At 41.1% G+C, this 14,964-nt stretch overlaps 1 protein-coding gene across 8 annotated transcripts in view; it reads left to right on the top strand.

Annotated features, from left to right (window-relative positions):
- Positions 1–14,964, top strand: part of LOC122976189 (neural cell adhesion molecule 2-like) — a 436,488-nt gene that overhangs the window by 386,811 nt on the left and 34,713 nt on the right. For all 8 annotated transcript variants that reach the window (XM_044344505.1, XM_044344504.1, XM_044344509.1 and 5 more), the window contains 5 exons: positions 1,383–1,528; positions 10,292–10,442; positions 12,085–12,272; positions 13,240–13,336; positions 14,742–14,915. In XM_044344505.1, the coding sequence (XP_044200440.1) occupies positions 1,383–1,528; positions 10,292–10,442; positions 12,085–12,272; positions 13,240–13,336; positions 14,742–14,915 (756 nt within the window). The remainder of the gene's footprint in view (positions 1–1,382; positions 1,529–10,291; positions 10,443–12,084; positions 12,273–13,239; positions 13,337–14,741; positions 14,916–14,964) is intronic.

The raw sequence follows: 14,964 nt of genomic DNA, 5'->3' as shown, positions 1-14,964 counted from the left end.
CTAGTGTTCATATATGGGTTAAGGAGGGATTAGTTCTCCCTTCAAAGTCCTGATTGCTGCTCAGATTCTTTGACAGTCCTTCAAAGAGCAGAGCAAACTCTAAGTGTTACAGTTTGCTGTAAAAGGTAAATTCCCTGTTTTGTTTATTGATTATGTGACTGCTCATGTTTCTTGCTCCGTTGGAGGGATGTTGCAGTGTACGTAGATCTCAGCAATTGAGTGTTTGCTATCTTGAGCAACGGAGTGTTAACCAACAAGAATCCCATAAAGAGAGTTCAGTGTCATCATAACTGATAGAAATGATTGATGAAATGACCAAAATAAATCCAATGTTGCAGTAAACTAGATTGAGTTGGGATGAGGGTTAATTTTAACTTGGTATATTGTCATTCAGTGAGGTTCTTTCTATTCTCAGAGCGTTGATCTATTCACTGAAGGTCCTTGTGGGGATACAAATGTGTGTGTGTGTGTGTGTGTGTATAGTTGTGTGACCCCATGTTTTGACAAGCTCCCAAAATCCCTTGAGATGGCTTCTCCGCCCCGGGGTTCACGCCAAGTGAAATTGCAAAACACTTCCCAGACACCCCCCCCACCCCTTGACGGTTTTAAAAGCCTTCAGCGCAGTAGTCACTATTTTCCATTCACTTCCCCTCTTTGTTTGGATTTTATGCAATGCTACTTTGCAAGCACCCTGTTAAGGACTTAAGTGTGGTGTACAAGGAGGGTGGACGGGGGGGGGGGAGCAATCCATGATTCATGTGACATGCTCTGCGCCCCTGACATGCATGGTGTTCCAGAGCTTGCTTAGAGCGCCTTATCAGGAGGAGGCGAGCGGGCATCAGCCCCAAACGGCATGCTTTTCAGCACTTATCCTGGTGCTCGCTAAGCGTCAAAAGCAAATCACACGGCGCTGGAGAGGCATCCTTCCAAACAAAAATCTATATTTATTTAAAACAAGAATGGTGGAACACACACAGAAGGAGAGGCGCTTTTGATATCTTGTTGGCTTTAAAACTTTAGCAAAGTCAGTTTTTGTTTTGTCATCTAGGCCAAGGGATCTACACAAAATAGGCCAGAGGGCATGCGTTCCCCTGATGCGAAAACTGGAGAGTACGACAGCAGTATATAAATGATCTTGGCCCAGACTGTCAGTACCAAAGTCATGCATCAGCTGTGTTTAAACCCCGTGGTATAGCCTTCATCTTCCCTCCCTTATGAGTTAGATCTTTGACAGTTTCTCTCCTGTGCACCCTTTTACTTACTCAACCCCCCTTCCTCTATCACACCTATTCCCCCCTGCCTTTCAATCTATTCTTTTTCACTCATCTAATTTTTCTCTCTTGTTCATTTCCTTTTCCCCCGCCGTCCTCTGTGGCCTCCAGTCCAGCCCCATATCACCCAGCTGAAAAACGTGACAGCCGTGGAGGGCAGCGCCGCCATGATCTCCTGTGTGGCTGAGGGCGAGCCTCTGCCTGATATTTCCTGGAGAAGAGCCAGCGACGGCCAGACCTTCGTGGATGGAGACAAGGTAGAAACTGCCAGAAAGTCCATCTGGCTCTGTTTGTGTATGTGTGTGTATGGGCTAGAACTATATGACACACAGGACGAGTAACTTAGGAAGTATAGAGCATATAAACGGAAGAAATTCACCAGTACTGCACATTTCCAGGTCTATATTTTATTCTGAGGCTCTCTACTGGAATATCTTTGCATGATTTACAGTTCAAAAAAACTCTATCTTATACTGGATCTTTATGCAGCCTCGTGGTTCAGCCTCTGTCTGAAACAGGCCGTTTTAGCTCCTGTCTCTTTCCCAATTAGCCCACTCTGATCTGATTGGTTAGCTGCCAGAAACTGACCCTTGGCAGACTTCCACCAGCTTCGGAGGCTATGTCAACAAACAGTAGTAGTCAGATTTTTACTTCTTTTTGTCCCTTTAAAGTGTGTACCTTTCCTTTGATGGCATTTCCTTTGAATTTGAATTTGAATTTGAATCAAAACACCTACTATAACGCAATGAAATATAACCACAACACAATCTACACCTTCCTTACAGTCATACCACGAACTAAGCTTTTCAAAGGAACCGTAATTCATCAGGCTAGACTAGTTCAGTGGTTCCCAACCTTTTTGACAGCTGAGCGAGTGAGTTTGACTCTATCTTGGGTCAACACCTGCCACCGTCAACCCAAACTGAGGAAAGGTGAAAAATATATAAATGAATGAAGCCGAGATGTGTGTTTTATGGAGAAATGGATGAATGAACTTTTTTTCCACCCCCTGCATTGTATATTAGCAAGCATGTAAACTATATCCATCTACTCTTTCAAATTTGCATATTTGCTTGAAACATGTCTCTGAATATGACATAAGTGAAAACCTCGTATTTGCCAAATGTCAACTCTAAATGGAACTTTGAAATGCAACCCTGTTTTCAGACAGGTTGTCACTGAGTTTCACCGATGAGGTTTTGAAAGGTTGCAATAAAACCAAAGTGTCCTAGAATCACCTCACAGAGAACAATTTAATCTTTAACTGGAGCTGCAGCATAAAAGTCACTCAAAGTGGTCTTGGAACGTTTCTGCTGCAGAAACAGTGCAGGCAAAATGTTATTTTTTCCTGTTTTTGTCTTTATGGTGAGCATTAAACTATACTTTTTATATATTTGGAGAAGAACTGACTATTGATTGTGTCTGGTCTGGTTGAGTACTAAAAGAAATAGCCAATATTTACTGGTAATTACTTGTATATGTCCTCATAAAAACAGAAACTGACATAATCATTCCCATCTGCCATACATGAAATGTTGCAGTTAGAGTAATTTATTGCTGCTCAGACTTGTCTTAAAGCGGATGCTGATAATATTTCAGGGCTTAATGATTGAGCCTTTGTCTTTCCTCTTGACAACACAGTATGCATTTGCTTCTCCATACTGTAACAGAAGTATGAAAGCTTCAGAGACTCAGATATTATCAAAGCTACAGTCAAGCAGTAGATGCATATTCACCTTTGTCCTTTTTTTTTTTTTTTTTTTTTTTGCAGGGAGTTTTTAAATCTCCCGACTTTGCTGAGATTATTATCTCAAGGGAAATCAGCACACATGTTTATTTTGATTAGCTCTCCGCACAAAGAAGCAACCAGAACCATGACGTTTTCAGGGCACAACATTAATACTCTCAATTTACATTTTGGTTTGTACCTCAAACTGACTTGGCAACATTTTACGTAATTCAACTTAAGAAATTGAAACGGCACTAAGCCTCTGTTGTGTATTTTTTCTCTCAGCATCCATTACTCACTTTGTCCATAAGAACAGCCTCACAAATCAGAAATTGAATGAGCTGCAGCTGCATTTTCTTGGAAAAGTAATTATTCTTGAACAAGCTGCCATCAATGTCAAAACCATGTGCACTTCCATCACTGCTTCCCTGGCAGGGGGCTGAGGCTTCCACAGAAGCAGTTTTAAAAAATAAAAAAAAATAAAAAAAAAACAAAAACATAAAGATGGCAGCCGTTCTTTTGCTTGGGAAAAAGGTCACCGCAGAGATAAATGAATGTGTGCATTGGCTCGAATCGCTCGGGTTGATAAATCACAGCCGAAAATGAGAGTAAGTGCTTCTCTTCCCACAGCAAATGCAATTATGGAAATGCGTAGTGCAAACCAACACACCTAAACATACGCAAAGACAAACACGGCTTGTGCAGCAGGAGGCATGATGGATGGCCGTAGTCATTTGGGTTTAAGGCAGGATGTTCCTCTCTCAATTTGCTCTCCAATCTGCATATCCAGTCGGCACACGCTCCTCTCTTGTTGAGACATTAAGCTTCAAAGGGCTTAGTTTTACTCACTGCATAATGTTGCTTCCGTTCTTCTCATTCTTCGTCAACTAACACTGTGACCCTCGGTAAGAGAACATAATGGGACGCAGTTCCTGAAATTAAATGATGAACTAAGGTTGGATTTTAGTCGGGTTATTGTTTCATTCCTCTGGTATTGTTTCAGTTAAGCGCAAGGTTAGCAAACTCTATTGTACCCTTTGTTCTATTCATGCAAAACATCCAAGGCTGAAAAGCTAATATCATTAAAAGTCTGTACTTTTGCTTCAACGACTGTTTCACAGATTGACAGTGTTTCAATAGACTCTAAAATTTTGAACAACTTTTGAACCTTTTTCTTCAGTTATTCACCTGTCAAGTTTGAAATGTATTTGTGTTAATTTAAGCTCTAATCAACAGACATTTTTGCAATTAAACCTTGAAAAAAAAAAAGCAGACTCCCGCTCCCACTGTGACTATTGTTGTGTTTTCCAACCGATACCTGGCTGCAGAAACAGCATACTGCACTGAAAAATACAATCAAAAATAGATAATAGTAATGGTGTATTGTTTTGCCAAGGATTGGCTGCGGCTTCCTGTGCGAAAGCCCTTGTTGGCCTCCATTTTCTGGAACCGGAAAGCCATTATTAAATGTCATTTTGTTGTTGTCACATGGATGAGGAGATACAGTAATCATTAGAGTGATGCAAATATGACGACCCTGTGTTCCAGCGCTACACCAAAACTGTTGGAATAAGCAATGCCTGCCAGAATTAGACTACAGTGTGTTTCAAGCCTCGCTGACATTTACAGCTGACATTTTTAATATCTGAAAATTCTCCAGCATTTGGACTGAAATAACACAGGAACAAGCTCCAGAATCCCATTTGAGAGATTGTATTTGAGATTTAGCTTTGTGTGTTCACTGTAAAGGCGCGCTGCTTTTTTGAGGTCTTACGGATTGGATAGGGACAGGATTTCATACATTTCCTTTTTTCTGCCCTCCTTCTACTTCTACTACCTGCTTTTCCTTTCATCTCCTCTATCTCCCCCCGGTTCCTCTATTCCCTCAACTTCCACATTTCTTTTCCTTTTATCTGTGTGTTCTCATGTTGGTTACCACTCACGTGTGTACTGTACATGTGTGAGTGCGCATGCAGTTGCAGGAACATGCATATGCCTCTGTGTGTGTCCACGAGTGTGCATGCTGTTGTGTTCACATCTGGCCGCTTGCCTTGACGTTGGACTGAGCTGCATATCAAACAGGCTGTGCTTTAGGGGCTGAGTTCTTCTCTAGACACAGACCCTGTCAGTTGGCGGTGGGGTGGGGTTGGGGGGGGACTGAGGGGGGTGGGGGCAGGTTAGCAAGTAATTTCCTGACTCAGAAGCTCCCTCCTGGAAGATTTCCTCTCTTTCTCCTCCTCCTCCTCCTCCTCCTCCTCCTCTCTCATCCCCCCATCCTCAGCATTCCTATTCAACACACACTCTCCCAATCCCATTGACCTCAGCTGGCGAAGCAAACAAGCAAACTGTGCAGTGGCAGCACAAAGAGACCAGAACCGAGCCTTTAAAAGCCGCTTCACCTCATTGGTTGATAGTATTGCTACGATAAGAGCACAGATAAGCCATTCTAAACAGGATAATGTTGAAGCTGTCTATGAGCGACAACATAAAGAGAGTGTGATTCAGAAGAGGGGGCTTCGAGGCCAAGGCTTATGAGGCTTAGACACATAATGAGTATTAGCAGAGGCAGGAGGGCATTAGAAGAGGCTGGATGTGCATTGATGTAGTGGGGAAATCTATGGAAGATGTGTGCAGACAAACACACTCACACAGATTTAAATATGCAAGTATACATAAGTAAAGACACATGCAAACGTCTGAACATGACCTCCCTGCTCAAACACACCAGCGCACGCACAATCCTCCTGAGTTCAAAAAGGAGAATACAAGCAACTGCTGAAAAAGATAATTATTTTTTTAGTCTCTATTGCTAAATGCAGTATAGTGTAGACAGTAGTGGTTAAATCTACAGTTCACCAGTTGATGATACTTTCTGTCCAAAGGTTGAAAAAATCTAACTAGCTCACTAATTGACGCGTCACATCTTATTTGTTTGATCTGTACAAAAACGAAATGTACAAATGACAAGTTGTGATTAAAAAAAAATATATATATATATGGGAGATTATGTGCCAGACTTTTTCTTGGCTGGGACTTCCTCCTTTCTCTGCTGGTTGCCTGGCAATCTCACGTTGACATCGAGACTCAACAAAAGAGATATAATGTGTTAATTCATTGAGCTTTGGAGGTGTTGGTAGGCAGATTTTGTTACCTTTCGACATAGGCTGGCTAGCCTGTATTTATGCTAAGCTAAGCCAACCATTTCCTGTATGTAGCTTCATGTTTGAACTCTCAGCAAGAAAGCGAATACGCAAATCTCCCAAAATCTGAAAAAATGTCAGAAACTGGTGATTACAGTAACTCCTGTATGACATGAACCCACTTTCCTGGAAAAAATATCCATCAGGAAGTGATGTTTTAGATTTCCATCCGCCCACAGTTGCATATCCAGTATATGCAGTTGTAGGGATCATGGTGTCTGTCGGTGTCTGATGATGCAGCAACCAGTCGCTTCTTTGTTGAATCCAGCGGGCTGCAGGCTTGCGCGGCTTCCTGGCTTCTGTGTCACTGAGGAGGTCAGTTGTGCTGGCTGCTTTGTACTCCTTACAGAGTTAGCAGCGACCTTGGCGCTAACTTGGCTTCGAAGCTCCTGTTGCTTGGTTAGAGGTGCGTACCTTGCAAACCAGGGATCTTAGGCAGGCTGTAGTGTCTTCTGCTGTTCGGTAGTCTGCTCCAAGCAGGCTTCACTGAAGGAAAGAGAGCAGAGCTGCAGCTGGGCTGCGGCTAAGATCGAAAAGAGGGGAAAGTGCAGCTGCATGCTGCAGCAAAGAGTATAGATGCACAGGAGACGAAACTTTGAACTGAAAACGCCATCACATTCATTCAAATTCATCACATCTTACACACCCAAAATCTACAAATCTCTCAGCCAAATCAAGAGCACAATAGAAAATTTCTCAAAATAAGTCATTAGTAAATTGTATGACACTTAAAGTATGGTGATGTCGCCATAGTAGAATTACCACTGAAGCTTCACTACTCTCAATACCTGATTTGATACCATGGCAACGCCAGTGTGTCTCATTCAAGATATACTCCTTTATTTAAAAAACGTTTTATAAACATTAAAAATTGAACAGAAACTTTGTGTGTTTCATTATTTAAGCATACGGACTGCATTTGATTAAGAGTTACAAATTAAATTATTGACCTACAGTACAAAAAGTAGAAAAATAGTCATTTCAAATTAGAGAAACTGTATGAAATGTCATTCTGTAATAACAAGTACAGCTGTGTGATTATTTGCTCTCATTTAGTCTGCAATCTTGTACGTATGACTGAAACTTTAAGTGTCTCAGCATTTAAACAAACACACTCTGGCTATATTAGAATAATAACACTGAGTTATAGAGTGACGTGTTGATACTACTGACAACTAAAAACGCTGGTATTAGTATCATTTTCTAAATGCTGGTATTGATTTGTGATCTATGGGCTGTATGTATTGATTCTTGTGACATCCCTAAGTTTATCCACCTTGTAATGTGGTTATCGAGTTGTTTATAAGAATGGTTTCCAAACTGGGGTCTGAAAACAGCAGGGGTCCTTGAGAGGGCTGCAGGGGTTCCCAGACAAACAGATTGATTTCACTTTCATTACACCAACTTCCAGGGAATGTAGCTTCTTAGAGGGGATTCTTTAGACAAAAGCCTCTCAAACACGGGTCTGTGGTGTTTTGTGCATCTATTTTGGAGGTCCTTGTTCTCTAAATCCCAAGAGTGCTGGCTTTTTCTAGCTTCCATTTATGTCCATTACTCACTTTTTGCTTTCTGTGGGAAGCAGGATAAAAAGTTATGTCCATTTGGAACACTCAGAATTTGTAAACCTATGATTTTTTAGTTTTTGTTGTTTAATAAATGAAATTCTGAATGAATGTTTTACAAGTCTTTGCTTTGATTCTTTCATAAATGTAATAAATAAATAAGCAAGTATATGCATATTTATAATATTTTTTCATGTTCAACACAGGCTGTTTCGGTAGAGGCATTAAATATATGACAAAAGAATAGAAAGAATTTGTTTTACTTTTGTACAGCACTTTTAAGGCGGGATGTTTCACTGGTGTTATTAAGTTCTTTGATAGTACGGTAGTCACCTTCAGTCTAAAATAGTGGAGGTGTAGCTCTAATTGCTGTGCGCAGATGTTGCAATGGGACGACCAATTAGCTTTCACTTCTTATCAGTGTAAGTTCTTCGCCTCCAGTGTGAAGAGTCCAAGAGAAAAGAAACTGGAAAGAGGGGAGCTCTGGTTTTGTTGACCTGATGGTGTCATTGGTCACATGCCACAGTGACCAATTTTAGCCGTCCATGGGCGGTCCTCAGGTATCGAATTTCCGTGATTGGGGGAGACAAGCAACTGTTTAACAGTTTAAGATACACAATGAACGGATTCCTCTGTGGGACTTTGAGTTCACATTATGGAGTGAATAAGAGCTGGTTCGCTACAGTTGCATGAACAGTGATTACATCCATGGCCGAACACTTACAGAGACTAGACACACTTCTCAAAGACAATATATCACAGTACAGGAGACAAAGTGTGATTGTCAAGTAATCTCTGGGAACTGCAGTGCAGAATCACCACAGAAATGATGAAAACGACACCCGCCACAAAAACACAAACAAGAATCCTGCTGATCACGACTCGAACTACGAAAACCTCCTGGAGGATTGTGGGGTATCTCTTTGATAAATCGCTTTACCGGGAGCCTGATTTGACTCTCAGCCTCAGGTTTTTGTCGTTTTTAATTCCTGTATTAGGAGCAAACTCACAACACTAATTTGGGTGCAATCCTACATCTACAACTGTCAGGCCTTGAGCTAAATAACATGTATGTATAATAACCTTTTCTATTTAACTATTTAACTATTTATCTTATTTTATTCTATTGTTTTGTGTGATTTGTGTTTTTACTCTATTTAAAGCTCTTCATCAGAAGGCAACAAAGTGAGAAAAGCAAACTTGTGAATGAGATGAAGATGAATGTTTTTAACCATCCAAAACATCATGATCATGATATATATTTCTAAAACCCATCATGCTATTTTCCCTTTTAATAGTTATTACTTCTGTGTCTGCATGTGTCACATAATTTCCTGATTGTATTAAAAAAAAAAAACGAGACGTATTCTTGCAGCGAGTGGCCACACCATGCGCAGAAGTGTTTCAGATTATACAAGCCGCTCTATTTCAGCGTTACTTAGCAACGATAGTGCAAACATGATATGTTGCTGCTGTCTTTGATGGCCATGTCTTTTTGTTCACCAAGGCCTCAAGAGTCCAGGATAGATTGCCACCATAATCTATGCCATGGTGGGTACTTAAATTGGAAATACCCCACGGCACTCTCAAACTCTATGAATAATAAGAGGAACTCAGCTAAAACTGTGTGTCCTATTCATGGCGGTGTCTTCTCTAGGAAGAGAGAGTGCCAACTTATTCATTACACGTTTGTATTAAGTGACACAATGAAGCAAACAAAAGCTTTTGTAGCTCGTGTTCTTCATAATCATCATCTGATTTGCAGAAATAAGACTGATACAGGACTTTCTGGTTTGCAAAGGTTTCTCTGCATGGATAGGAGAAATGTTCCTTGGCTAAACACGGAGAAATGGAGTGTTTTAAGATAAAAGGTAGTGAGTGACATTGTTTAAAATTATCTGACCTTCAAATCTTCCTGCAATCAAAAAAAAAAAAAAAAAAGCTAAAGAAAACACTGCTGCAGTCACGCAGCTCTCAAATTCATCAACTCTGAGTCCATGGGCAATACCGCTGAAAAGTAGTTTCTTGGGGTGACGGAGGTTATCTGTTAGGTAACAGTCTGGAGGCTATGGCCGTATCGTGTCTGCAACAAGGATGCTCCTGGGGTGTTTTTTCTCATTACGAGTGAATGTCGATTACAGGAATGATAGCCTCATCTGCTGTAATTGACCCGTTGCTTCAAATTGATACCATCTGTCTTCATACAGATGTAATGACCTTGTAATAAATCGACAGTTTATTGCATTAACCCTGACTCTGTGTGACAAGTGACGGTTGCCTGCGAGGGGGGTCAAAATGGATCAAGGGGCTGTCATTCAAAGTTGAGTACAAACTTTAGCTGAGCAACTTTCTGCAAATGACTTGGTGACGGGGTCTGTCTTAGCCTTTCTGGATTCTTGTGTGAGATTCGGCTTTGGGTTCCTCCCCGTTCACATCGCAACCACCTCATCACTTCTCCAGCTCTGACCATCCTCTCTGTCTCTATTTGTAGGACAGAATACTAATTCACCTTTTGTTTTGCGTCCTCAGAGCCAGGACGGGCGTTTTGAAGTTCGCGGTCGTCACGGCAAGTCGGTGTTGACCATCAGCGGCGTGAGGCTGGCGGACTTGGGCCGCTTCGACTGCGAGGCGCTCAGCAGGATCGGAGGCCATCAGAAGAGCATGTTTCTGGACATTGAGTGTAATTATGTTTATTATCTGATCAGTGCAACAGCCTCACAGGTGTTTTCAGTTATTCCTGCTAATTAGACTGACAACACTGTCACTGCACAGAGGGCTCATCAGGCAACTTAAGTGAAAACACCTGCGTGGCTGTACTGTAGGTGCTTGTATTAACAAATATTCAACAAACCCACCTCTCCGAACTAATTTAATGACTAAAAACCTCACCTGTGTCTCCACAATATGTACATTTGTATTAGAAACATATACTACACAGCCAAAGCCAAAACAGGCAACATTGTGACTATGGATAAGTACCACACACGACCCCACTTCAACAAATGCGAACTATCCCTTTAATTTGTGAGAGAATATCATGCATCGCCTTTCGTTTTCCCCCGCTGACAGCTCCCCTGCTTCCCAGTGAGTGCACTCATTCCTCAGTGCTAGTTGTTTGGGGTTATTTGGGGCAGGCTATCCCCTGCCTAATGAGCTCTGAAGCCAAGATCTCCATTTTGGCCTCGGAATGATTAGGTTCATTATGAGAGCCTGCTTCAATGAGACCAGTGGAAAACACTGCCGTTTTTTTTTTTTTTTTTTTTTTTTGGTCGTAGCATTTCCACCTTGAAGCTTGGAGGAGCACCAAAGAGAGAAGGCAGATAAACAAATATATTCTGAGAGACGGCGCAGGAGAAAAATGAATATACTGTATCTCTGTTGTCATGTGGAAACCAATTTTCTCCTCCCCTGGCTGGGGTGACTTTTTGGTTCTTGAAATCCCTTCAAAACCAGTTTTGCATAGTTCTTGAGAAGTTGACATTATGAAAAAAGTTTTTCACCCAGTAAGGATGGCCTCCTCATGTTGATAAAAAAAAAAAAAAAACACATCTCACATACATGCACCCACTCTCCAATCATCAGTCATTACACTGCAAAGCTGTATTACTGGAGCCACAGCTGACAACCCGCTCTGCCGCTGACTACACTCTGCACAAAGACACAGGCTGTGTGTCTGAGTGTGGCGGGGCTGAGCCAGCCGCTGCCACCAAACTAATGAACTCATTTACTAAGTCACTGCAGGCTGCAGGGGGATAACACGTCCTCGGCTGTGACAGAGAGCCAGGCATCAATCTCTTTAATGGAATCCTGCAAGCAAGCATAAAACAACCATAATGCCTCTCCAACTGAGCTGGGCTGACTGGGCCGAAAGAAATCCACACGACAGCTCGCTACAGCGATTGTCCATTACTGCCCTTTCTATTTGCAGGGGAAAATGAGCTTCTGTTTGCATCCTTTATTTTTTTATTCTTGGGGAGATGATAGTAATGGAGAGTCCCCCCCCCCTCAGCCAGCATGAGGTGGCTTCAATTAAGTTTAAGTTTTTCCTTTTTAACACTGCAGAGGGACTTTGGGAAGCGTTAATGAAATGCTTTTTCTTTTCCCTTTGAGGAATTTGTGGGTTAAGCCTCAGCAAGTCATTTTTATGTCTTTGATCATCCAGTGCAGCTCCACCTTTGATTTGAGTGTTTAATTGGCTGCCACAAATTCTAGACACACCAGCAATTACTTTTTAGCAATTTAGGTCTTGTTTTAGCACAAAAAGGAGTTTTGCAAGATAAATGAGGCAAGTGTGAGAGATAATATCTCTATGTTTTGGACAGATATACCAAAGTTCCTGACCAACCACACTATCTTTTATTCATGGGAGGGGAATCCAGTGAACATAAGCTGTGATGTGATGTCCAACCCTCCTGCCACCATGCTGTGGAGGAGAGAGCGCTTCACCATCTCTGCAGAGGGCACTGCCAACACGCGGGTACACAGTGCAGAGGGAAAGTCTGTGCTGGAGGTGGGTATTTTACCCTAGCAACTATTGACAACAAGTTTATAAGTCCCCTATCAAGTTAAAAAGCCAAGAATTTACTGGATCCAACTCTTAAATTTGAGGATTTGCTGCTTTTCTCTTTTTCTATAATTTTAAATTGAATATCTTTTGGTTTTTCTGACAAAAACAAGCAATTTGAAGGCATCATTTTGGGTTCTGCTAACTTATAATGGTTGTTTTTCTCTACTGTCTGACATCTTATAGACTAAACCATTAAGCAATAAAAACTAATAAAAAAAATTTGACCAGTTAATTAGTAAGAAAACAATTACAGCCCAAAATGATTTAGACGTTGGTTCACTCAAATTTACAACATTTATTCTCACTTAACCCTAAAAATATGTGTCCACACAAATAATTTTGGCTTAATTAGTCGTAGTTACTCAAGATAATTCACAGACCATCAGAAAATGCTTTTCACTAAAGAAATAAATCTTTGTGAAGACTGTTCACAGACACTTTTCCTAAAAAGAAATGTTGCTGTCCAACTTTTTAAAGCTGCATAAATTGATTTTTGGCCACTTAGGGCAAGCCCAACAAGCTATAATGGCATTAGTGTTTCTGTCCACTTGATGAATGTAAGTGTAATCCTTTTTTTTTGCTGAAAACAGCTGCTTGCTATTGCTGCTAACGCTGCTGATAAGAGCAGCAAGACTGAACCAAATCAGTAAATTTGTGGGCCATAACTCTGTGTAGAGCTAAGACGAACCGCAGAGTTGGGAGATAATTCTTTCAGATTACATGTAGCCCCTTGATCCGTTATTAATACAAAAATATTGATTAATACCACTTTAAATGTGTTCTTTAATTCTATGAGCACCACAAACAATACCTCAGAGACTGATATTTCAAAACCTGAACAAATGAAATCAAAACCAGTTACTCGTTCAAAGCTGAGTTGAGCTTGTTTCTTTTCATTTCGTGTTTCCAGGTGACTCCTATGTCCGACAGGGACTTTGGACGCTACAACTGCACGGCTCGGAACAACATTGGAGTTCGATACCAGGAGTTCATTCTGGCCCAGGCAGGTGGGTGTGCAGCTGCTACTATTGTGAGGCCCATTTACCTGAGCTAATGAGATTGGTGACTTAATTTCAAGTCCAGAATGTGTGTAGTCAGGGATCCCGCACCTTTTGAATCACAGTAACTCGAACCATTCCACTACTTTGTAACCCTCTGCCTCTCTACTGATGGTAATAGCCTTAGCTATTTGCAATTCTCAGGAAGATAAATTCCACTACAACTCCCAACCCCTATTCAGCCTATAATCTCAAATAGTGCCGGCTGATTTACCATACCCCTCGCTATTTACTGAAGTACCCCCAAATTTACGGTAGCGCAGGCTAATACACAATAGTGCATTCCAATTATCTTTAGTGCAGATTGAATTGCTCTGGCTAAGGAGAAAAGTAGTGAGCAAAAAGCTGACCTAATATGTAGTCTTGCAGGAAACAATGGGTTTTGGAAGTTGTTCTGATACTTCTAATCCTGCACAAAAGACACACACACTCTATTACTGACACAGAGTCAGTAATGGAGAGGCAGAAGAGAGATGATCTCAGACGGAAGCTGCAAAAACTCATCCGTTCCTCCAGCACTGCCTGTAAAGCTAATTGTAGTAGTATAATGTATTGAGCAATAGCTGCTAGAAATGTAAAACATTTGTAGTGAAGTAAACTATTTTGAATTAAATGCAACCACCAGTGAATATGGTCTTGATGCTTTACAAAGTGCATATATGAAAAAAAAGAGCAAATACGTCAATGTGCAACTAAAACACATCCAAGGACAAACAAAGGATGCAGTTGAGTGATGTACCACCATTCCTCAAAACGAAGTAAATTATGTTAAATTGCTTTCAAGGCACAGAGTTATTATAGCAATAATGTCTATCTTTACTTTGATTATGGTTATGACAGTGATGTAATGGGTAGGAAGGCACAGTGAGTACTGCCTGCAGCATTTAAAGTGCCTTTATTTTCAGTTTGAACAAACGCATTAGCATTATTGTTGTTATTGTGTAAATGCAAATGCATACGTGTAGTCTGAGAGGTTTTTCTCTGCGTAGCAACTAGTAGTAACTTAACTCTGTTTAAAACAAATATTAGCTCCTTTGTCTGTGTGCATGCATAATATCATTTGGAACACAGTTTGCACAGTTTTAAAAGGCACTTCACATGCAATAACAGACATCTCTGATCAATAAAATTATTTATTTCTAAAAACATGGAGTTTGCAAATGCTTGCCAGAGTTTGGATGAAAAACTATGCATCCAATTTCAATAATGAGGATGTTTTATGTATAAAGCATTTGGAGTTGGAGTTCATTTTTCTCTTGTCTCATCTCAATATGAAGGAAGAACAGTCAAACTCTGACACTGGATTTGAACCCACCAGCCTTATGAAGTGAAATGCTGTGTTTGTGTTTTCTAGATGTACCATCGAATCCGTACTCGGTGCGACTGTCAGCCGTCTCGCAGCGCTTGGCCACCGTCACGTTCATGAAGCCTGACTCTCATGGCGGCGTTCCCATCAGTTACTACCTGGTCCAGTACAAGGAGGTGGGCTCACAGGACTGGAGGGACGTCAAGTCGCACAGTGTACAGAGTGAGTGGTGTTGATATTCAGTTCAAGCGAGGGATTTTAGTTCCCATCC

The sequence above is a fragment of the Thunnus albacares genome, chromosome 24, assembly GCF_914725855.1.
Source record: "Thunnus albacares chromosome 24, fThuAlb1.1, whole genome shotgun sequence".
NCBI classification, from domain to species: Eukaryota; Metazoa; Chordata; class Actinopteri; order Scombriformes; family Scombridae; genus Thunnus; species Thunnus albacares.
Note: the sequence above shows the minus strand (reverse complement) of the source record. Positions and strands in the feature narration are given on the sequence as shown.